Source organism: Phacochoerus africanus, chromosome 9, assembly GCF_016906955.1.
Source record: "Phacochoerus africanus isolate WHEZ1 chromosome 9, ROS_Pafr_v1, whole genome shotgun sequence".
NCBI classification, from domain to species: Eukaryota; Metazoa; Chordata; class Mammalia; order Artiodactyla; family Suidae; genus Phacochoerus; species Phacochoerus africanus.
Window position 1 is genome coordinate 27293406 of NC_062552.1, and position 25688 is coordinate 27319093.

The 25688-nt window shown below is 39.2% G+C and overlaps 1 protein-coding gene across 1 annotated transcript in view; it reads right to left on the minus strand.

Annotated features, from left to right (window-relative positions):
- Positions 1–25688, minus strand: part of FAM83B (family with sequence similarity 83 member B) — an 81864-nt gene that overhangs the window by 48629 nt on the left and 7547 nt on the right. Inside the window, exon 2 of the mRNA XM_047796670.1 lies at positions 14067–14570. Coding sequence (XP_047652626.1) covers positions 14067–14510 — 444 coding nt within the window. The 5' untranslated portion in view covers positions 14511–14570. The remainder of the gene's footprint in view (positions 1–14066; positions 14571–25688) is intronic.

Genomic DNA, 25688 nt, shown 5'->3' on the forward strand with positions numbered 1-25688 from the left:
AAACAATATGTAAGACCTACAGACAGAAAACACAAAATCTCATTGAAAGAAAGTTATCATAACTAAATAAATGGAGGAATATACCTTGTTCATGGTTTGAAAGATTCAGTTTTGTGAAGTTTTGTTCTGTTCAAATGGTCTATAGTTGCAATATAATCCCAATCAAAAGTTCAAGAAGAACAAAACTAGAGGACATATACTACCAAAGGGAGAGATTTACTATAAAGCTATAAAAACCCTGTGGGAGTTCCCCTTGTGGCGTGGAGGAAATGAATCCAACTAGTGTCCATGAGGATATGGGTTCGATCCCTGGCCTCACTCGGTGGGTTAAGGATCCTCTGTTGCCATGAGCTGTGGTATAGGTGGCAGACGTGGCTCAGATCTGGCATTGCTGTGGCTGTGGTGTAGGCCAGCAGCTGTAGCTCTGATTCGACCCCTAGCCTGGGAACTTCCATATGCAATGGGTGCGGCCCTAAAAAGAAACAAAACAAAACAAAACAAAACTGAAACACTGTGGTTCTGAAACAAGGTTAGGAAATAGATCAACAGAATACAGTGAGAAATATACTAACATATAAGTGGTCAACTATGACAGTAGTGCCACTTCAGTAAAGAATGAGAGGGATGACCTTTTCAATAAAGGGTAAATAGATAGTATTTCCAAAAAAATTAAAATGAACCCTGACCTCATTATCACACATATAAATCAATACCAGAAGCATGTGTAAATCCAAACATGAAATATAAAACTTCTAAAAGCTAATAAAGGAGAACATCTTGATATTAGGGTAGGCATATTTCTTCCATGAGACCCCAATATAACTTTAAAATAAAAGATACAAAAAATTGGGCTACATTAAAATTAAGGTTTTCCCATTTATCAATCAGTCAATCAATCAGGGTGAAAAATTAAGCCATTGCAGATCTTTGCAAAACATGTATCTGACAAAGAATTCATATACAACATAAAAACTCTTAGAAATCAATTTTAAACAAGCAACTAACCTACTTTTAAAAAAAAGAATGGGCAACGAACCCTGGGCTCTATGACAGAATGAAGAACACATCTCACCCAAAATCAAAGGACAAGCATAAAGAGGACAGTATCATAGAGGCAACTAATCAACATCTGCCAAGGGAATAGATCAGAGCTAACAAGTAAAACTGAACATGGATTTTAAAAGATGAATGACTATGGAAAAGGATGCTCCAAGGAGGGGAATAATCAGGTAGAAAATTAGGAAGCAAGAAGCTGCCATGGAAGGCCCAGTGGATGGCCATTCAGTAACACGGGAGGATCAGGGGACCGGAGGGAGGTGGAAGGAGATAAAGGACAGAGGTGAGAATGCAAGGGGAGCTGCCTTCAACAGGAGGAGCCCCATATAGGCCATGCTTGTCAACCTGGACTCCATCAGGACCCAAATGTAATAGGACTGTGCAAAGGTGTCCTGAGAATTCGGTGGTTGGCCAGGTACCCACACAGAAGCTCTATCAGAGACAATATCCATGGTTAAGTGCTCTGGGCCCACTGCCTGGGTCAAGTATCACATTGCCTTTCCTACTTCAAATCCTTCTATCAAATATTTACCCTCTTTGTTCTTCACCTATGAAGGGAGGCATCAGAGGTACCTATCTTAGAGAGCTGTTCTGAATATAAATGTTGATACATATAAAGAGCTTAGGACACCGCCTGGCACATATCAGTCAATAAATGCTAGTTAATATTAATGTCATCAGCAAATTCAGGTCTCCTTCCCAGTAAAGAACCAATGAGATGTAAGAGTCTGGGGATGGACATCAGGAGGTGCCTGAACACCATCTGTCCTGAGAGTTACTAATCAGCTGGGTGACTTTGAACTTTTGGACTTTCTCAATTTCCAACTGCCCATTTGTAAAAAGAGGACGTGGTCACAAACCCCAGATTCCTTCTTTTTTTAAAAATAAATTGTTCCACAATTTCAGCAGGCTCGATTATGACCTTGTACTATGACTCAGATACTGATTTTTTTTTCCACGATTATGGATTTTCCAGTAGCACATATTGGATTGATATTTAGCCAAATGGCAGTGTTTTTGCATTTTCACATTTATTTACTTGTTTGAAATATTTGTTTGACTTCTTAGGGGGAAAAGTGATGGGTGATGATTAATAAGACATTAATACAGCCCAAAGGAAAGTTTTGGCTTATGAAGGAAAACGTACTCCTAATGATTTTTCTGTTTTTAAAGTTTCAAGAGAGAGTAATTACCGAGTAGCTAATAATTAAGCAAAAACAGTTATAAGGCTTTCTTCATTTCTAAAGGAATATTACTGTGAGATGCTTATCATATCAGCACTGGGTGCCATAGTGGGGAACAGGCGGAGGCAGAAGGGATTGGCCCTGTCTGAAGCAGGGGCTGCCCTGGTGAGAAAGAACATATTATCACTGATACTATTTACAAGGGCCAGCACTCGATGTCATAAAAAGCTGACTGCATTTTAGTCAGTCTCATTATTGTTTTCAAATTCCCAAGAGACAATGAACTTCCCTATTACCTGCACCCAGGGCAGGTGGCTCCCACTGCCCCTGTTCTATGCCATTGCTTATCAGCACGGGAAATCAAGAATTTTTTATGGAAAAAATCCTGAGTGGGAAAAGCAGGAGGCAAACTTTTACACATAATATCTAGTATGATCTCAAGTATTGTACATTTAAACATTCTATTTCATTAGACTATACACACTACCATATATAAAATAGATAATCAACAAAGACCTGCTGTAGCACACATGGAACTATATTCAATATCTTGTGATAACCTGTAATGGAAAAGAATCTCAAAAGGAATATATAGATAATATACACATGTATGTATAACTGGATCAATTTGCTGTACACCTAAAACTAACATAACATTGTACACCAACTAATTCAATATTTTTAAAAAATTCTATTTCTGTGATCTAAGATCAGGTGTTCAGAGATACACACACACACACACACACACACGTGTGTGTGTACATGCACTTCTCTATCCATCTATTTATCTTACAGGAAAGAAATTTTCTGAATTTTATTTCCTTAACCCTTCACTTTCCCTGATATTTTCTATAAGGAATATATGTACTCTGATAATAAGAAAAAAGAAGCCTTTATTATAGGCATTTGCTGAACCAGTAATCTGTGTTTTGCCAGCAAATATTCTGAGGTCATTGTATCTACAGCAAAATTTTTTCCTACTTTGAAACTTGAGGAAGTGTCTTGATTACACTCTGAAACAAAGAGTAAAAAAGGTGGGAAAACATCAACACCCTTTGTAATACACAGGTCACACACATCATGTCCATACACTCTCAACGTCCTCTCTATTCATCTCGCAGGAATCTTTCAGCGCATCCCCGAATGTTAGATTCTAAACTACTTGAAGTATTTCTTTTCTCACTTACACGACCCAACAGAGCGTCCTGAACATAGCAAGGACTCAATAAGTACAAACAAAGTGAAACTATGTATAATATAGTGTACAGTTGAAATCTTTTGTACAGAAATAAATTTTATTGACTTAAAATAACTGACATTTAAAAAGAACTTTAAGACCCCCCCCCCAATAAATCACCTTCCTTAAGACACAGAATTAAGCATAGTCTTCTATTCTGGCAGGAAATTGAAGAATACTCTCACTTCTGGAGCACTTGGTCAGCTCCAGGCTATTGATGAGCATTTTCCCAACATTTGTTACAATGTGTTTTATATTTTCCTCTAGGTTTTAACTAACCAACAAAATGTTCATATGTGCAAGATCAGATGTAATGGGATCATTGACTTAGAAACATGGCATGATTCCCACTGTCCATATTCATAAAGCTGGACTGAAGGACCCTCACCATTTAACCTCAACACTCCCCCTTCCTTTTTGCAGCTCCACTCTACTCTCCCCACAATCCCTGTGGTCTGAAATGCCAAGCTCTCCATCATACAGCTCTTACTCTTCAAAGTGACCCAAAGTGACCTCTGCGGAAAGTGAGATCCCAAAGGACACCCTCCCAGTTCTTGTCTTTCCCTCACCTGACCAGCACATGGGGGTTAGTTAGTTATTGCCTTTGGGAGGTTCTGCTGCTCAACAGGATATATAACCTCCTGCTTTATCAGGTCCTGGGTCATCGCCCAGCCAGCCTTCTTCTTATCTCACACTCTCTATTTACCACCTTCTCTTTGCATCTAAATCTCGTTCAGGTACTTCCAGAGCCATCCCTCACCTATGCCCTCAGGACCAGGACTATCTCCACGTCCAGACATTCTGGTTATAGATTCCAATCTGAACCAGAATCTCTACTTAGACACCTCTGTAGGTCTTGGGGATTGGGGTCACCCAACAACCATATCTCAGTGCTACAGTGAAAATGATAACTTGAAGGCCTCTGTGCCTTGGTCTCTTCCTGCTTCCTGATTCCAACTCTTTGATGACTCTGAGGCCAACTTCAGAAGACAGTGCCATCATCCCAATTGCTCAGGCCAAAAATGTTGGAATTCTTCAACTTATTTCATTCCCCATAATTTACCGCCTTCGAAGTATATCCAAAATCTGGCCATCACTGCTACCATCCTGGAGATCTAAGGCAATATAATCTCATATCTGAATTATTTTAGTAGCCTCTGCTATGCTTATTATTGAGCCTCGATAGTCAATGTTCAATACTACAGCGAGATGTATCCTTTTAAAATGCAGCATACGCTATATTTTAAAATATGCTACCATTGCAGCTCCTGTCATGGCTCAGTGGTTAACCAGTCCGACTAGGAATCATGAGGTTGCAGGTTCAGTCCCTGGCCTTGCTCAGTGGGTTAAGGATCTGGCGTTGCCGTGAGCTGTGGTGTAGGTTGCAGATGTGGCTTGGATCCCGAGTTGCTGTGGCTCTGGTGTCGGCTGGTGGCTACAGCTTCAATTCGACCCCTAGCCTGGGAACCTCTATATGCCGTGGGAGGGGCCCTAGAAATGGCAAAAGACAAAAAAAAAATGTAAAATAAAATAATAATTAAAAAAAAATAAAAATAAAATAAAATATGCTACCATCTCCAGGATGATAGCAGTGATGGTCAGATTTTGGAAGATACTATGAGAAAATAATGTATCGATATATGTATGACTGGATCTCTATGCTGCACAGCAGAAATTGACACAACACTGTAAATCAACTGCATTCTAATTAAAAAAAGAAAAAAAGAAAAAGTTAAAACAAATCAACATGTGTACACTTTAACTTACACAATGTTGTAGGTCAATTCTATCTTGTAAAAATAAATTTTAAATAAATAAATATATAGCATATTTCAAATTGACTGGGTCTTTTTTATACCAAATTCTCCAGCGGCTCCCAATTTTGCACAGAGCCTAAGCCACATCCTTACAACGGTCCATGAAGATCTTCATGGCACCTCTCTGAATTCACCTACTCATCTCCCCTATGCTTTCTGGGATCCAGCAACTGGCATCCATACTGTTCCTCTAACAAACAGGAAGGCATGTTCCTGCCCTAAAACTTACCCTAAGCCTAGTCTGCTCTGCCTGTAATTTAGGTTCAGGGCTCATAGCTTCTTTCCCCAAATCTTGATTCCAATGTCCCTTTCTTGATAAGGCTTCCTCTGAGCTCCTGATTTAAAGTCACAAATGAACCCCCACCACCACTCTCAATCCTCCTTACCGGACCATATCTGTGTTTCTGTTTTTCTCACTAGCACTCCATATTTATTTCACACATTATCTAAATCTCCCTGTGTTTATGTAAGCTCCATTCAGAGCTCTTTGGTACTTTGTTCCCTTACGTATCCTCAGAATTTATAACTATACTTAACATGCAGTATACATTAAACAAATATTTGCTGAATGAATGAGTAGCTTGCCATACTTCTCAGCTGTCGAGGCTGGCCAAAGGCTGGCTGACCTGGTCATAGTTGAACCCAGCAAGGTCAAAGGACAATCTCATAGACTGCCTTTCTCTTACTTCTTCATATTCTCCTTTCTTTGAACTCAGAGAACCCGTTTCCTTTCAGTGCCTCTAATTCGTCTGCATTCCAGGTACTACATCTCATCCAGGTATCATAGCCTTCTGTCAGCTCTGGGTGTGTTACCTCTGACTTCCAACAGAAACCCCGTGATGGCCTTGTACTTGGCCCATTTAGAAACCAGTGCTTCCACATCTCCACCAACTGGTCTCCATCCCAGACCCTTTCAATCAGGGCTAAATCCTCCATTTGGAAATACGCAGCCATAAATACTTTCCAGTTATGATCCCTTTGGATCCGTATCACTCAGTCATACCTATTATAAGAAAGCAGAGTATTCCTCAGTAATATGGATAATAAAGATACCTATTCCACAGCAGGGTTGCAAAGACCAATTTAAGGTAGAGCATGTAAAATGCTGAACACTGCATGACACGTAAGTGCTCAATAAAGGTTCCAGGTTCCTAGATTACTAGATTATATAACATAAATCCACCGCTCCAGATCAAATGCTAGTTCCAGTCCTGGTGATAAAATGCCAACCAATTTTTTTTTCAAGATAATTTGAAGAGTGTCTAGTTAAAGGACATGAATAATTGACATAAAAGTATGTGCCACATGATGAATCTGTGGCAACTACAGAATAGGGCAGAATCCTTTAAATATGAAATGTCAGTCTGGTGTGAGAGCCCCCATCATCTCAAAAAGGCTCCCCCAGCAACTCCCCATTCCATTTTACATCGCGGGAGGACAGATAAGCAAAGGAAAGTTATGTCCAATTATTCTTACGGAAATTCACCTTTGTTAAGATGTCTCAGTGTATACCTAAGGTCCTCGACTGATCATTTCGTTCTGCTGCAAACTACATTTTATTTCTAACATTTTCAGCAAGGATGCATACAGAGTCAAGATGAAGTTCTCTTCATCCATGTTCCTTTAGCTTCCTATTGGAATACCATTTGTCCCTTCTCCTCCGCAGAGTTATTTTTCCAGCTTGGCCATAAAGGCACCTGAGTTTACAAGATTGCTAGATTTTATCCCTATTCATGTTAGGTATTATTTAGACATTAGGAAAACTAAATGTTTTATGATCATAATGTTTTCTGATAACAATGATGCCATTCCAACCATCTACTGAAGGTGTGTTATCAGAAAAATAAGTAACTAAATAAGTGGGTTTTTTAATATTTTAATCCTATGACAGGAAGGAAAATGAGTAAACAGAGAGATCATAAAAAAGAAGCATCTATTTCAGAGGTCCCAAAAATACAGAACTAAATTTTGTCCCGTGGTCCAAACCAGCTCCTACTGAAAAAATTGGACACACCATATGCAGTCCCTACAGGAATTGCTTCTCACCACTTATTTTGGAAAAAAAAGGATTAATGAGTACCAAAGAGTAATAACTGAGGACAGAACATGATCTTAAAAACATTGCCCTGAATCAGATAAATCATGGGCACTATGAAATAATTCAAATTTTATGTTATTTCCTTCTAACTGTTAATAGAGGTTTAAGTTAATATCATCAAGGTAGAGTTTTTGGTGAGTTCATTGTCTGCCATAAATAATTCTAATTTTTCTTTTTAAACCTAGACTCTTCCAAATTACCAAACTTTCAAATGAAATGTTGAAAATAAAAATCACAGATGATCTTTAGGTTTTACTTGATAATACACTGCTTGGTAAAACATCTGAAATTCATAAATTACACATGACTTCAATGTGTCACCAAGCTAGAGATCTTATATAACAATATTATTTTTATTTTTTCATATACTTCAGATTTTTTGCTTCAACAAAGCGAAAAAAAAAGCACTATTATCAAGAAAGCAGAGTTTTATTAAGCTAAGAAGATTAATTATGTAGACCTTAAATAATATACCTTATTATATCAGTTTTTGAATTATATCAGAAATATTTAATAAGTAATAATAGTTCATAAACTCAGAGTTACTTAAACACATTTTTGACACCAAATAGCAGGCCTATAATAAATACGAACTTAAAAAATTTGTAGAAATTTGCTCTTTTTTATAAATGTGGAGCCTCATATAATATTTTTATTTAAAAGTCTAATAAAATCATCATGTTTAAAAATCAAGATGAAACTGGAATGACTATTTTTTTCTCTTGGTCTAGAGAATCTCCCCCTACCTCCCACTTTATTTTTCACCAGAGTTCTCTATCTTTTTAAATCTTTGAATCTTTAGGTAAGAAAGTATGATTTAAAATTTTTTTCTAAAAATTCTTATTGAAGTGTGTAAATTCTGTCCATAAAAAGAATGTCTTTTCTGCACATCTTGAGAATAAAATTCATCTATCCAAGCTGTCTTCACGGTAGGTCTTATTTTCAAACATACATACTTACGTTGAATCAATATTTCACCATTTTAAATTTTCTAAGCAATAACACTGGGACATGCTGTGTACATAATTATCACCATCCTTCAGAAATGTGCTTTGGTCTTTCCAGGAATAGTCATTTCACCAAAAGCTAATAGCCGCGGCTGGCATTCCTGGCAAGATGCTGTCTTGTGAGCTACTGGGCTTGGTCAGTCACTGCTCTCACTTTTAAAGAAGAAAACACCAAATTGCAGTGATGCGGATGCAGGCTGATTGATTTTTGACAGACTAAAGGTCTGGCATAAAGGAGTAAGAGGGGAAAAGCAGAAGGAGGAGGAGACGCAGTCATCATCACCTCAGCATCACATGTAGGGTATTGAATGTGTGGAGGTGTCATGGTAGGTATGTCAGCCACTTCATTCCACTCGCACAAAGCTCCTAAGGAATACCAGCATCTCCGTGTCACAGATGGGAAAACCAAAGCTCAGCGCAGTTGTAGGTAGCATCACATCTAACTCTTTGAGTTGGGATTCAACCCAGCTCTAGCTGCCTCCAAGATTCAGAGTCTTCATGTCATTCCACGAAGTCTTTGAAAAGGAGCATTATTTGAACTTGGGCAATTAAAAGAGGCTGCAGCTTTTTGCCTGTAAAAGCTATCAAGTCAATCAAGGAAATCCAAAGCTATTTTGCAACAAGGTTAAAGAACACCTCCTTTCCTCTCCCTTAAGTAACTGTGTTTAAAAAATTATATACTTAACATCATCAGGGTTATTGGTCATAATGGAGGATAGAATTAGGTAAAAAGAGGGAGGAGAATGTGGAATGTGTTAAGTCTCTGGATAGCACCAGGAATTTGGTGTAGAAAGAATATTCCCATACGGACATAGTGATAGGCAACATGGTGAAGTCAGGGCAATTTTAACAAGATTTTTTAACAAGATTCTTTTTTTCTCTCTCTTTCTCTCACATAATGCATTTTACTCAAAGAAAAGGTGTCCAAATTAATGTCACAGGATACTAATGTCATTAAATCTAAGCAAAAGCTATTTCCCAGAAGAAACTAGTTTTGACTCGGATTTAAAGGATGAAGTATTCACAGTGACTGTGGGAATAGGGAGGGTTCAGAAAGGAAATTTTTAATACAAATTGGGAACATCGGAAGAGCGCTAACCCTAGTGTAATAAAGGCACCAATAAACACATCAATATCACTTAGCTGGGCAGGATATGGTTGCAAAGTTATGGCAACGAAAGTGACACACTATGACACAGTAAATACTATTGATATAATGAGCTAATTCAGCAAGGAGTATAACATATTAAAATAATCTAGAGTCAGTGAGCACTATCAGAGATTTAGGTAGGAACATTTGATATAACACACACTAAAAAGCTCTGCTTCATATTTTCATTAAGCAACCGAAAATATCTGGGGAGGTATGATGACTTTTTCCTCCCAGAACCAGTTAGCCATCAAGCCTCTAGTTTAGCACTACTTTTATAAACCAGTCAAGGCTGAGGAAAGTCCCCATCATCAGTCTACCTTCCCTTTTGCGGCCATGGGGCCAAACAGTAGTTAATGTTTCTCTGTATTACCGAGAACTCCCTAGGCCATAACAGACACACCTAGGAACCATGACTCAGGGAGCAACCAAGACCTGAACTCAGGAGATGCAGGGCAGAGCACCTCAAGACTCACTCTGCCCTAATTCTCACTAGGCTTTTGCTTATGTGTCTTCCCAACTCCATATTTCACAATCAGAAGAGTCACATCTCAGGGAAGAAGCTAGCTGAGAATTAGGAAACCCAGAGGCAAACATCATTCTAGTTAAACATTTACATATTCAAGACTTTCAGAAATTATTACTTTATGGATACCTACCACCGAGTAGCCAGAAGAAAAAAGGACTTTAATGAAAGATGACTTTTTAAAGTAATTAGAGAGGATACTTTCATAAGAAGCATTCACAGTAATTAGGAATAAATGCATATATCATCTTGGGAACACCTCTTGAGAGACAAATAATTACCTGGGAAAAGTCTTGCTAGACGCTATCAGACTTTATAAAGTTGAACCAAATGTAATTATGTCAATCACATGGTGAAAAATAGACATTAGAAAAGAGCCAGTAAATAAAAATAAGACCAATTTAGGGCAGAAGGTGTTACCTGTAATTGGATTTTCCCAAAAGGAAAAATCTCAAATGGCCAAATAAGCAAATATACAAAAGGAAAAGGAAACAAACAAACAAACAAAAAAAGCCCCTCTCTAATCAAATCGTGACAACTGACAAAAATAAAATGAATAAATACAAAGTCTATGTATTTTTGAAATACCATGAAGATTATATTCTATTTATGAAAGCAGAATGATCCAGAAATTCTATTACATAAAATAGAAACAAATACACATTAGTGAGATTCAAAACCAAAATATTTCCAGTCAAGAGAGAGGAGATATAGTATCATTGTTGTTTCCTTTCTCAAGGGACTGGCACGTTGGTTTGGTAGTTATGATCAGACTTCAACTGTGCGGACCTCCAAGAACATTGTTTTGGATTCCTTTCATTATTTTAAGATTTTTCCATTACATGACATTTATTTACATAAGCACCTTATCTCAGTTGCAAACAAAACAGTGAAAACTAATTTAAATTCTTCTCTGAGATCCTTTCCTGGGTTCTGCTTCGCTCATTTCTAGACCTCCTTGTTATGGCCTCATACCGCCATAGAATTTTATAATGTTGATTACAAAGGAATTTCTCTAAGAAATGGAGGGGCAAGGAGCTTTATTCTATCCACCAAAATGAATACCGTTCAAGCACTTTATGAAAAATAAAGATCACCTTCTTTATAATGCCATGCGATTCATTGAGAGTTACCAATAAAGAGAATTCATTCTCTGAAAATAGTTTAAAAACAGGAAATTTATTGTGATAGCTAATAGGCTTCCATCAATTCTGAAGGTTTATAAAAGCCTGACTTATCTGCTCAGTAAATGATAGTCATGAAAAGCACGTAGAATCTTTAAGACGCAATATGTTCCAAAAAGCTGGCATTTCATAATAATATTTGCTCTTCTTATTTTAACATTTTTCACTTGTTTGCTTATGAGCTAAATAGTCTAAAAATGTTTTGTAAAAATGTGGTCAACAATTTTTTCTTCTCTGGAGTACTAGATCCTTCCAACATCCTTAAATAAACAGATAGCATATGAAGAAATTTCCAAAAATACTAGAGAAATATACATCCCATGCTTTTATAGCCCATTTGACCTTGCTGTTTACTGCATCTGCTTAGAAATTAACTTGTTCTTGAATACTTTTGTCCAACCACAAAAGAAAATCACTGTTATCTGCTATGACTTATATTAAACTCAAGTTATCAAGTCCAAATAATTCCTTCTTTGAATTCAGCTTGGATATGCATACAGAAGGTGATATACATACCCTGGGTCTGTATAAAGATAAAATTATTTCTTATTTTGTGCCACTTGAATTTGGTGAAAGAGAAGAAAAACATTACATTATTGTTTTACAGTTTGGACTTTGAGTTCCTCAGCTTGCTAATTCAAGTGGGAGTTCCCAGGAGACAATGACCAGACAGAGGATATTACTTTTAGAGGCTCACTAAATAAATAGCTGCCACATTAGAAAGAAAAAAATACATCAAAAGGTCATGACTAATGTTCAGTTTCCAGTGAGTGCTAGCCCAAGAACTCAAGCTAGCTCATTTCATTTTGTGTCACAGAAATGCAGCACCCCAGAGGGAAACTAGCTGTGGTACAGGCTGATGAACTCATAGCTACAGCATTTACTGTAATAAGAATATTGTTTCACTGATGCACTTTTCAATTTTCAGTTAACACTGGTTCAAAAACATCCTGTGTCCCCAAACAGAAATTCGTGAATGTTAGCGCTTGATATTTGTTATTTTACCATTACAAGGACTTGTATATATTCTTGACTTTTGTCCTGTTGTTTGTCAAAATACAACTGTATAATTTATTCACAGAGCCTAGGATGGTCGACTTTTAAAAATTCTCATTGTTTAATTCAGAAAATTGAACTGACACTTCAATTCACTCAATAAACGTTTGGACCCCTACCACATGCCTGATTTTACAGCTAATTGTTTTTTTTTTTTTTTTGGCCACACCTGTGGCATATGGAAGTTCCCGGGCCAGGGCTTGAACCCACACCATAGCAGAGACCCAAGCCACTGCAATGACAATGCTGGATCTTAACTCACTGTGCCGCAAGAGAACTCCTGCATGGATAAATTTTAACTACTGGAATAGATGAGTACTTCCCTTAAATAACCCTGCTGGAGGAGTTAACACAGCTGAAAAAGCCCCATTATTTGAGCTTAAAAGGTCTAGGGGGAAAAATCACCTTACTTTTGCGAAGCCTGCATTTGACATTAGCCTTGGAACATTGTGTCTCCCTAACTTGAATGAGAGGCTCTTAGTTGCCTGTCTTGCAAAGTATCTTGTCCCTGTGGATTTCAAGGGTCTAATATGTCTGTGCTTCATAAAAGCATGCTTTCTCAAGTATCTCTGCATCTTGTTGACATGAAAGAAAGCAATGCCTGCTAAATGTGCAACCTAGGCCCCTTTTAGATCTAAATTTCTATACTATATAGTATCTGCGACTGAGAAACAGACAATCGTACAATCATCATTTTTTGTGCGTACACTTAAAAACTCAATAAACAGCCTGGGGAATTTTGTTGTCGTTGCCAAAACACCTCTCATGGGCTTGAGTACAGAGAAAACTCTCAGTCAGGCTGATTAGACTGATGAAAAGAACAGGTCTACAGTTTATCTGAGCTCCAAAACAGGATTTCTGAGATTTATAAACCAATATAAATATTTAATGAAAAGTACTGAAGCCCTAAAATGCTAAAGCACTTCAGGATCTCACTTCAGAATTTTACATGATCATGCCTGATTTCACAGTTTCCACACAACTCGGGAAATAAATAAGAAAATCCATGGTGTATTTAATAGGATAAACTTCATCCAGAGCAAGAATTAGGGCTCCATCCTGTTGAGAACAGAGGAAAACATACCAGATTTACCAACAACCTATTTCTTTTCAGGGACTAAATCAGATGTGAATGACTGAGACAGTGAATGCATCATTCCCCATCCACACACCTCAGTCTTTGCGGATGAAGACCTCCCAGGTGTAGGTACATGATAAAGAGAAGGAAATCTCCACCTGCAGCAGGACTCAACACCCCTCCAAGATATTCGCAAGCCATGGCAAACCTTCGGATGTATCTACATGTATATTTCCTGAAAGGTAACAGGCACGTACTGTACACACAGAGACTCTACAGATGTACCTATAGATGATATAGATACACAGATACAGGTATAACTGTTATACTACTCTGGTGATTATCCCCATTTCCAATTTTTCATTTAGAAATAGAAATATTGGAGTTCCCGTCGTGGCGCAGTGGTTAACGAATCCGACTAGGAACCATGAGGCTGCAGGTTCGATCCCTGGCCTTGCTCAGTGGGTTAAGGATCTGGCATTGCCGTGAGCTGTGGTGTAGGTTGCAGACGCGGCTCGGATCCTGAATTGCTGTGGCTCTGGTGTAGGCCAGTGGCTACAGCTCTGATTCAACCCCTAGCCTGGGAACCTCCATATGCCGAGGGAGTGGCCCAAGAAATGGCAAAAAGACAAAAAAAAAGAGAGAGAGAGAAAGAAAGACATTGAAATATTACCTTTCTTGCTTCTTTTATCATCTTCCGAATAGTTTCCTTAATCGTAAGTAGTTGCGCTCTTGGCGGATGAAAGAGGAGGTCTATGTGGGTGCCTCCTAAGAGTCCGGGCATCACGTAAGGCCAGCCTAAGTCAAGGTTTGGAGCTTCCACATCAGACTCCACAGGCCAGTAAGTCCCAGAAGATGAAGTATCATCATAGGAATTGTCATTACCATGTGCTGTGCTTTGTGCAACTTTCTGAACATTTTTCAAAATATAAGCGATTTCTTCCTCAGCTAGAAAGTCCGACACTCGTTCCGTGGCAAGAAATTCTTGGTATGCATCTAACCCATGTTCAATCAGCGTGTCCACGGCTACTCGATACCACTCCTTGTAGTGAGGTTCAATGTAATTGTCTGATTTACACTCATCATTCAAGGAGGAAAGCATTGAAGAGGTCTCCATGCTTGCAAACCTCTGACAACAGCACTTTCAAATGTCCATTCGTACAGCGACTAAAGGGATCTGGGTGTTTAAAAGGAAAAACGGAGAATCAGTTAGAGTTCTACTTTCAAGTGTTTTATAATCCACGTCAACTATCATTTTTACATTTATTTATTTCTACTACCAATAGCTCAATATACCATACATTTCATTTCCAAAGTGGCATTAATAATGCCATAATTCACCTATTTATCGCAAATAAGCTAAACAGATTTCCTTTTACAGACCGCTAGTTGATATTCCTTTTTTCCCAGGTACCGCTACAATTTAGTTTCTCATCTAAAGAAATGTACCTTCCTTTTCTGAGATCGGGGAAGTCCCTCCTTCCTAACTTTAATCTGGGATTTACACATGGCGTGATCAGTTTCTATAAACCTTTTTTGTTTTAGTTTAAAATATTTTAAAAGAGAATTAGGATAAACTCAATGCCTAGACAGCCATTAATAGAAATCTTTACTGAGTACTTGCTAGGCATGGATACTGGTCAAATATAAAAAGCATGAAATACTTGCCTTCCAGGAATGTATTAAGTAGATGAAGAGGCAAAATGTATATACAGAACTGTGTGGTACCACTCTGAACAAAGACATATATTGCTAAGGGCCAAAATGAGTAATGCCTATAGTCAATGCTTTCAGAATAAAAGCCAGTAGAGCTCAATATGGAACAAAAGAGTTAAGGCTAGACCTGTGCAGGAGGTGGGCTTCAGGTGTACATGGGGCAATGAGGGAAAAACAATCAGGTGGCAAGAGGAGTATTTCATCCTACACAAGAATGAAAGAATATAAAACATAAGCAAAAGACCAGAACAGGTAAGAACATGGTACATCCAGGAATGAATTTAAAACAGAAATGAAAACAGGAGTTCCCCCTGTGGCACAACAGGATCAGGGGATTCGTAGCTTCTCTGGAGCACTGGGACTCAGGTTCGATCCCTGATCCAGCAAGGGGGCTTAAGGATCCAACATCGCCACAGCTGCCGTGTAAGTCAAAACTGTGGCTCAGATCTGATCCCTGGCCCGGGAACTCCATATGCCATGGGGTATCCAAGAAAGAAAAGAAGAAGGAAAAAGAAAAAGAAAAACTTGGTCTGCTGGATATCAGGATTCTTATTAAAGATAGGAGATAAAGCTGACTAGACAAAATGGAACCAGAGGAAGAGGGACACTGCAGACTTTTGTGATTCAGCAAAACGTGTTTAAAACAATTAGTTGTGCAGTATCAGGGGACAGGGAGTCGCTAGCAGAGTCTTTCGGTGCTCAAACGCCCAGTGAGGACGTGACAAGAAAATTCAAGTGATGGTTCAAAGCAAGAACTCGAGTTTGATGGCCTGATAGCATATAGGTGATAAAGATACTCAGGACATCAAAGACAATTCAGACTTCTCTTAGGGATCAAAATATACCTATCCCAGCTCATGCCCCATCCCTCACAATACCCACAAAGTGATACCCACTCAATCATTCACTGTGTGAGATACTGGACCGGACCTTATCTCAATCACAACAAGGGCTTCCCCGGCTTTTGCGGTCAAGATCGCCATTGTGCGGATTCAAAGTCTAACTCTATGATGTGCTACAAGAACTGAGGAGCCAATCTGACCACAAACATCTTTGTCCGTGGCCCTGCCCTCATTTACAATTTTCCTCTAAACTCTGCCTTTTTGGTCTCAGGCTTCCCACAAATCAAATCTGATTTGGGAAGGGTAACCCAGAAAGCCATGACCACTTATTATTCCCTTATCTGAAAACATGTAACACGAGTCACTAATCATAGAGCGAGGTCATGAAGGAGTGGGTATTAAATGGTAAGTTTTTCTGGGGGGACAAAAGATCGAAGAGATTCAGCCTACAGGAAGGCAGAGCTGAGGACTGAGGAAGGCACCGGGTAGCCTCGCGTTACGATTTTAGTGCAGACAAGCTTGACCCCTTCCCTAGGCTCAGAGTTTTTACAGAGAAAAGCTTACAGTACTGAAAGCCCCAAGATGAAATCTGATAGAAGAATAAAAACAGAACACGTTCTTCCGGTCCCCTGGAGGGTCCTCAGATTGAGCCATAACCTGAATGAAACTTAGGCAGCTGGAATTATCCCTGGGTCCAGGGCCATCAGTGTGCAATGCGACACGGGAATTCTGGGCCACACAGTCTTTTTTGTCCCACATAGCATTACGGTGGAGCTTTGGGGTAACACGCTCCCACGCTTTGGGGGAACATGCTCCCATGCTTTGGGCAGAGGAGGAATAAACACCAAGATGTCTGCTAGGGTGAGAGGTATGGTATGAAGAAGTAAAATGAGCTGCTTTTATCACCTAATTACATTTAACGTGATCTGTTGACACGCACCAGGGATCCAGTGAGGAAGCTTTCCTAAATGTCATTGCAAACGGTGCCATCTTTTTTTCTAATGACATTGTATGCAAGTTCAGTGGTTCTCAGCAGGGGAGATCTGACTCCACCCACACTCCAAAGAGGAACAGTGTCTGGAGATGTTTTTAATTATAAGGATTTGTGGGGAGCTATGCTACTGATAGGTAGTGTGGTAGAAGCTAGGGACGCTGCTAAATATTCATGAATGCATAGGCTAGCTGCCCACAGGAGGGAATTACCTGGTCCAAAATGTAAATAGTGCCAAGGCTCAGAAAACTTTATCAGGTTATTCACTTTCTTCTGCATGAAATCATATTACTCATTCATGACTTCTTAAGTATTCATTAAAGTTCTCTTTTACACATAACACTTTTTTACCAAAGAAATATGGTTTTTATTTGCTTGACAAAATCAATGCATTTGATGAGAACACAGGTTTATTGTGGTGTGGTTTTCATTTGATAATTCCAGTCCACGAGGGACAAATACCCAGTGATCACATGAAACTCACACACAGTATTTGTAATTATTCAAAACATTCAGTAACTGCTGATTGTTCATAAAAATCCCAACTTTCCTGAGCACTCATTTGAAAACATTTAAAATTTAACTTTTGAGGGAGTTCCCATCATGGCTCAACAGTAACGAACCCAACTAGTATCCGGGAAGACACTGGTTCAATCCTTGGCCTCACTCAGTGGGTTAAGGATTTGGCGTTGCTGTGAGCTGTGATGTAGGTTGCAGACACAGCTCAGATCCTGCATCGTTGTGGCTGTGGTGGAGGTCAGCTCCTGCAACTCTGATTTGACCCCTAGCCTGGGAACATCCATATGCCACAGGTTCAGCCCTAAAAAGCAAAGAAAAAAAATTTAACTTTTGAGTTTCTATAATATGTGATGTTAAGTGCCCATGACATATGTGGAAATTAAAATGCATAAAATGCTTTAAAAAAACTATATTCATTTCCGAGCTTTACTGATGCAAGTGTATACTCTGCCGCTATAAAAAAACTCATTCTTGAACTATGTGCTAGCTGAGAAATCATAGCGATCAGAGGGATTATGAAAGCATAATCAAACTGAGAAGACACAGGTGAAAAGGTAATTATGAGGAAAAAAATAGAAGATGAGAAAGAAAAGTGAAACACTACAGGGCTAATCAAACAGCAAAGCCAGATGTGATGCAGAAAAACATTTCATAGGAAAAATGCAACAGCCATAAGCACTGACATGGAGAAATGATGTACAAGAGTTAAGATAAGAAATAAATACAGGAGTTCCCGTCAAGGTTCAGTGGTCATGAACCCAACTAAGATCTGGCATTGTTGTGAGCTGCGGTGTAGGTCACAGGCGAAGCTTGGAGCCTGTGTTGCTGTGGCTGTGGCCGGCAGCTGCAGGCCCAATTAGACCCCTAGCCTGGGAACCTCCATATGCCACGGGTGCGGCCCTAAAAAGAAAGAAAGAAAAAAAAAAAAAACAGAAAGAAATACACTTGACTGTTCTGCTGGAGAGGCCATTCTTTAACAGCTGCCTAAAGATACTAACTTATCACAAGAGATGTTTACAAGGGATACTTTCGAAGGAACCACCAACAAAGAAATTTTAATGGAGGAGAACAAGGTAATGGCACCTGCAGGAATGGTTACTGCAATAAAATAGCTCCTGTATTTAGTTACATATTTAACATAAGACTTTCAAGAGTTCAATCATGAAATCTTTGAAGGGCTATACTTGAGGACAAAATTAAAGAGGTGTGCCTTTAAACACATAAAAAGTATCATTCAATTAATAATAATTAACAACCCTAGAAAACATATTCTTTTAACATACAGAATAAACTTAATGAGTAGAGAAAAATAAAATCTTGCCATAATATAAAAACTGAGTAGACCGCTAGGCTCACCTACTAGTTAAGTGATTCATTCCAGAAAAAGAGCCTTGTAAAATACATGATTCAGATCCAGGCCTCAAAACCACTACACAATGCCTTTGATTATCAGCTCTTTAGGGTCATTTGCAGGAAGTATAAATTCCAAATGTTAAATGTGTAAATACAAAAAATATAAACAAGGTATTAAAAAAAAAGAAATTTCAATTCATGGGCCACTCTGAAAAATAATCTGCCCATTTCATTTACAAAACTAAATATGTAACTAACACAAAAGGCATCACTTGTACGCCTAGGATTGATCCCAGAGAAGTGAAAACTTCACACAAAAACTTGTAGATGAATGTTCATAGATAGCAGCTTTATTCATAATAGCCCCAAACTGGAAACAACTCAATTGTCCTTTGTGGGTGAATATTATACAAAGTGTGGTGTGCTCATACCATTAGTCAGCAATACAAAACTAACTTCTGATGCTGGCAGAAACCTGGATGAACCCCCAGAGAACTGTGCTGAGTGAAAAAAGCCAACGCCTGGAGTTCCTGCTGTGGTGCAGTGGGTTAAAAATCTGACTGCAGTGGAGATGTGGGTTCAATCCCAGACCCAGCACAGTGGATTAAAGGATCTGGCATTGCCACAGCTGCAGTGTAGATTGCAGCTGCAGCTCAGATTCAATCCCTGGCCTAGGAATGTCCATATACCACAGGTGCGGCCATAAAATAATAATAATAATAATGAGGAAAAAGGAAAAGAAAAAAGCCAACCCCCTCCCCCAAATTACACACTGAATGATTTCATTTACGTAACAGTCTTGAAATGACAAAGTTATAAAAGCGATCAGATTAGTGAATGCCAGGGCATAAAGAAGGGGTGGATGTGGCTATAAAAGGGCAACAAGAGGAATTTTCGGGGTGATGGAAACATTTGGGACCTTGGCAATATCCGGGGTGTGATACAGAATTACAGTTTTGCAAGATGTTACCGTTGAGGGAAGCTGGGTAAAGGATACAATGATTTCCTCTGTATTACTTATCTCCACTGCCTGTGAATCTTCAATTATCTCAAAACAAATTATACTGATGAGCAATTTCACTTGCCTTGAGTAGTAACCAAAACAAAAACAACACATATATATGTATATATATATATATATATATAGCTGGGAGGGTGAGAGCTTGTGTGTAAGGTCCCAACTCCAGGTTCAAAGCCTGCTTTCCCAATTACTATAGAGCTCTTGGGCCAGTGACCTGAGTCCACAAGCCTCCGTCTGGTCACGTGTAGAAAGAAGGCTGACAGCAGTGTGTGTCACTGAATGCAAGTTCCTGTGCCCAGCGCACAGGTAGGCCACACTGAAACACTGGAGCATTGGCGTTTGGAGCTGAGAAAGGTTTATTGCAGGGCCAACCAAGCAAGGAGAATGGGTGGCTCATGCTCAATAAATAAGTAAGTAAGTAAATAAATAAGTAAGCAAACTCTGAACTCCCCAAAGGGTTTCAACAAAGTATTTTAAAGGCCAGGTGAACCTGTGATAGAACATGATGGAGGAAAATGAGAAAAAGAATGAATGTATATATGTGTGACTGGGTCACTTTGCTGTATGGTAGAAAATTGGCAGAACACTGTAAACCAACTATAATGGAAAAAATAAAAGTCATTAAAAAATTAATAAATAAAGGCCAAGTGAGGGAGAGGCACCCCAGGCTATGTGATCAGCTTGTGCACAATTCTCTGGTTGATGGTGATCAATTCTTAGGAGCCCGCAGGTCTGGGGACTGTGTGCTATGGGTTAATGCCTTCCACTTGGTGGTGGTTTTCAGCATCTTAATAACTCAGGAACTAGGCATGAGATACTATTATCTGGGTATTTCAGAGGATATGAGGGAGGGGTCTCTCCCCTGGGAAGGCAGTATGGGGTCCTGCTCAGTTACATGTTCATAGCATTAGGTCATTCGAAGGAATAAATGAGGTGACGCCCTTCAAGTATTTCGCTTTTACTACAATTATTATTATACTATTATTGCTATTGCACATTTTAACATTACATTGTGTATCTTTTACTATAAAGATACAAAAACATTTGGTCCTAAGCATCTTTGAGGATTCAAGAGAAGGTCATGTTTCCTGTTATCCCATTAGCAATGTCATTCATTGCTTTGTCAGTTGCAATATTAAGCAAACAATATTAAGCAAACAATATTAAGCAAACAATATTAAGCTAAACCCAGTCTCGATTTGTTTATGGTTTCTGATCTAAGCAGGTTCACTGAAGAAACTTCTGAAATAAGAACTCAGTGGAAAAATGCTCCAAGGAGAAATTACAACTTTCTTACATGGCACATAGCCAGAGGTTACAACTACTTAGTATGTAAACAGATGGCCCCCCAATCAGGGCTTTGACTGAAAGAAATACCAAAAAGACCAGAGTTGCCATAGTCTTCTGAGGTCCTATTCCCAACTTGTCTTAGGCTGTTTCTATTTAAGGACTAAATGCTGCTAAGTGTCCCTCCAACAGATATCTTCAAATCCTAACCTTCAGCACCAGTGAATGTGATCGTACTTGAAAAGAGGGCCTTCTTTGCACATGTAATCAACTTAAGATGAGGTCATATTCTGTTAGCGTCATATTCTATTCCTAACCCATGACTATTCTTAAAAAGGAGAGACAAGACACAGACAAATACACAGGGAGAACTCCAAGTGACTACAGAGGCAGAGACTGGACACTAAGGATTACTAGTAACACCAGATCTGAGAGAAAGTCATGGACAGGCTACCCCTAGAGCTTCTAGGAAAATGGGGTCCCGAGGACAACTTGACTTCAGAGTAGTAGCCTCTAGACCTGTGAGAGAATACATTCTTTAAGCCACAAAGTGTGGTAGTTTGTTATAGCAGCTCCAGGAAGCCAAGATAAACGTACAAAAGTTAGTCTTTATTTTTAAATGTTCAACAGTATAAAATAAAAGAACTTCATAAAAAATAATTTACCAGCCACAAATAATTTCAAATGTTTTTTTCTAGTTTATGTCGCATTATTAAATCAGTCCTCTGACACAACTTTGATGTTAAGCAAATTTTTTTTTTTTGGTCTTTTTGTCTTTTTAGGGCCACACCCAGAGGTTCCCAGGCTAGGGGTTTAATTGGAGCTGCAGCTGCCAAGCCTACGCCAGAGCCACAGCAACGCCAGATCCGAGCTGCGTCTGCAACCTACACTACAGCCCATGCCAACACTGGATCCCCAACCCACTGAGCAAGGCCAGGGATCGAACCCGCAACCCCATGGTTCCTAGTCAAATTCGTTAACCACTGAGCCACAATGGGAACTCAAGATGTTAAGCAAATTTATTAAGGAACATTGTATAGTCTTTCAAATATTGAAAAAACAAATACCTTAAGTCACCCTTTTTTGAGGTGGGTGGAATGACTGTGATGTGTATCAAAAAGTCTATTTAGAGAACATGAGAATATAGTTTCTAAAGGATCATTTCAGAACATCTCTGTCTTATAAAACCATCATCTATGGTGGACAACAGTCAAAACAGATATACCTCTTCTTTCTTCAGATTTTTAGATGCCAAGATTATGTTTGACTTTGACTACAGAAATTAAAGATGACAATTAAAACATTAAAGGAGCTAATATTAAATTAAAAACTCACTGTAATATTCAAGCTGCCCAGGGCAATCCAATATGCAGTTTTGACATCAAAACTTATTATAAGGTTCTAAGCTGGCTTCATAATGGCACAACAAAATGGCCCGATATCACAGGTCACAGGCTTCCACAGAGCAGACCAAGGAATACACACACACACACACACACACACACACACACACACACAAACGGTACCCTCAGTCACAGAGTGTGGGTGCAGACGGCCCCACACATTTAACAGAATCACCCATTTTATCATGAAAAGGACAAAACTAAACAGCTCCAATTCATTCTATAAATCCCAGAGAAAAATGCCATTTGCTCAATATCTAATCATTGCTTAGTTTCATTCATGTCTTTTAATTAGGGGATGGGGTGATGATCACTTTCATACCAAAATAATTCAGTGTTTGTGTGTTTTTGTGTTTGCGCAGCGGCTGTTTAATATATTTTCATCCCCAGTCTAAACTATATCAAATGTAAGAATATAAAGGCCACCAATTTATGTTCATGACATTAAAACATAATCATTCACTCCCATTTGCTGGACAGTAGGACTTCATTGGTTAATCTGTTTTAAATGTATATCAATGACTGTGCAGTGTTTGCATTGAGGAAAAAGAAAGCTGGTAAAAGAAGTATCCCAACCATTAGTTTGTACCTTAGAACAGCCTCCTCTTTTTTTCATTCACGTGGTAAGATAACTATTGACTATTGACGGTCACAGGCAATTCAAAACCCTGCCTATAAAACAGTCTAACACTTCGTATAGAGCAACATGTGAACAAGTACAAAAAATCCAGAAACTAAAGCTATCTGGTTACAGGGACCACAAAAGAAAGAAAAAAAAAAAAACAAAAACAGAAATAACCTCATGTGGTTAATGAGGTCTTTGCAAGCAGCTCAGGGGCACTCAGTCTCATCTTCAATTCTCGGGGGCCAGAACCAGAAGCAGGGCAAGGAGTGCCCACAGCACTTCTGGCACAAGGTATCCTGTCTGATGCATCCGTGAAAGGCCCTATTCTCTACCTCTTCACTAGACCAGGAGTCCTTTGAGGGAGACACTGTCTCTGGCACAGTCATTAATGCTCAGGATGTAGAGAAACGTTACATGATAAGCTAATCTTGTACTGCCTAATTACTCAGTGGAACAGAATGAGCGCTGATTAAAGTGTGATACACCAAACAATGCTGAAGTATAAAGTGCTTTTTTTTTTTTAAATAACACCCATGCAGAACATTGTTAAGATTGAAGCACATATTTACGTTAAGCAGATGATAGTTTTTTGACAGTACAAAATATTGCCCATTGGTAAAGTGCTTTAAAAAGGACAGAAACCCACTGCGAGCTGTAAAGGTAATTAGGTAAATCTACAGATCTCTTTCAAAAATCATAAACGCTAATTTCAAAGAAGCACCCTGTCAGAAGAATGGAGATGTTATCAAGTGTCACTTGGGGAGTTGCCCTAAAATTTTTTATCTTTTGAAATATTTAATTATGCTAAAGTCATTCTGAAAATAGTCTCCATGCATTTAATCTTAATGAAAAAAAGTTTCTCAAGTCTTGAGTTTGTCAATGAAAAAGTGATACAAATTAGTGTAAACATGACTCCTTTCCCTTATGTTTTTGATGTCAGTGCTATTATTACATGTTTTTACTTCAGCAGGAAGAAAGGATTCTTTGGGTGTTTAAATGAATTGTGATTATGGCTGTTCCGTTTATCATTAAGGTGAAATTGGAGTCAACTATATATTCCATTAGAGCCCTGAGAAGTTTAAAAGTCCATATATATGTATATAGATTTAGATTTTAGGGCCGTACCTGGGACATATGGACGTTCCCAGGCTAGGGGTCAAATCAGAGCTACAGCTGCCAGCCTACACCACAGCCACAGTAACATGGGATCAGAGCTGCAGACATGGGCCTAAGTCACAGCCACAGCAAGACCAGATCCGAGCCGTGTCTGCGACCCACACCACAGGTCACGGCCATGCCAGAGCCTTAACCCAGTGAGCGAGGCCAAGGATCAAACCCGCATCCTCATGTATACTAGTCAGGTTCATTTCCACAGAGCCACAACAGGAACTTCCATAAAAGTCTGTATCTATTTTTTTACAGCTTGATGAAACACAGCAGAGTAAGCTCTCAGTTTACCCAATACCTATCCTGACACAAACCCGGAATCTGGTTTCAAGAAGTAGGTCTATTTCTCTACTCGAAAGTAGGCAAAACTTGCAAGAGGATCAGGATCTACTTTGGTCTTGAGAATGCTGGAGCATTAGGGGAAATGATTTTTAATAGTGATGGCTATTAATGCCAATGAAATCTGAAAATCATGGCCGAGACACCCTCAATGCTGGGCTCTAGGGCAGTGGCCAAGAATTTTCTTCAAATGCCATCAAAGCGTCCTTTCCCGAGGTCCAGGCTTGAATTTGGGAGCTTCACTCACCTCCATCCACAACCTTCCCTATTAATACCTCCCCCAGGAAGATCCCCCAAGGCTTATGGCAGGAAACCTCCTGTGACCACAGCCGGCAGGCCCACCTCCAGGCCTGGCTGCGCCCCTGGGCTCGTATAGTCAATTGGTTGCCAGACACCTTTCCTGGATAATTAGCAGATTTTCTTTCTTTTCATTTAACAAATCTGGGTTTACGCCCATCTCAGGATCTTGGCACCAGCTGTACCGTCTGCCCAGAACACTCCTTCTTTTCACTCCTGGCTTATCATACATCACCTCCTTTTGTTTTTTGGGTTTTTTTTTTTTTTTTGGTCTTTTGAGGACTGCACCCTCAGCATATGGAAGTTTCCAGGCTAGGGGAGGAATTGGAACTGTAGTTGCCAGCGTACACCACAGCCACAGCAACGCGGCATCCAAGCCGCATCTGGGACCTACACCACATATCATGGCAACGCTGGATCCTTAACCCACTGAGTGAGGCCAGGGATGGAACCTGCATCCTCACGGATGCTGTTCAGATTCTTTTCCACTGAGCCACGACGGGAATTCCATACATCACCTCCTTAGATGTTTTCCTAACTTCTTTAAACTTTTTTTTTCCTGCCCATTTTAAAAAGAACCTGCCCTCTCTGCCATTCTTAATTCTTTCATCTGGCTTTATTTAACTTCTCGTACTTATCATTATGTAAAATAACCAAGGTATTTACTTTCTTGCTACTGCTTGTATCCCCCTCACAGGAATGGAGGATCCTCGAAGGCTACCAAAGCAGGTAAGT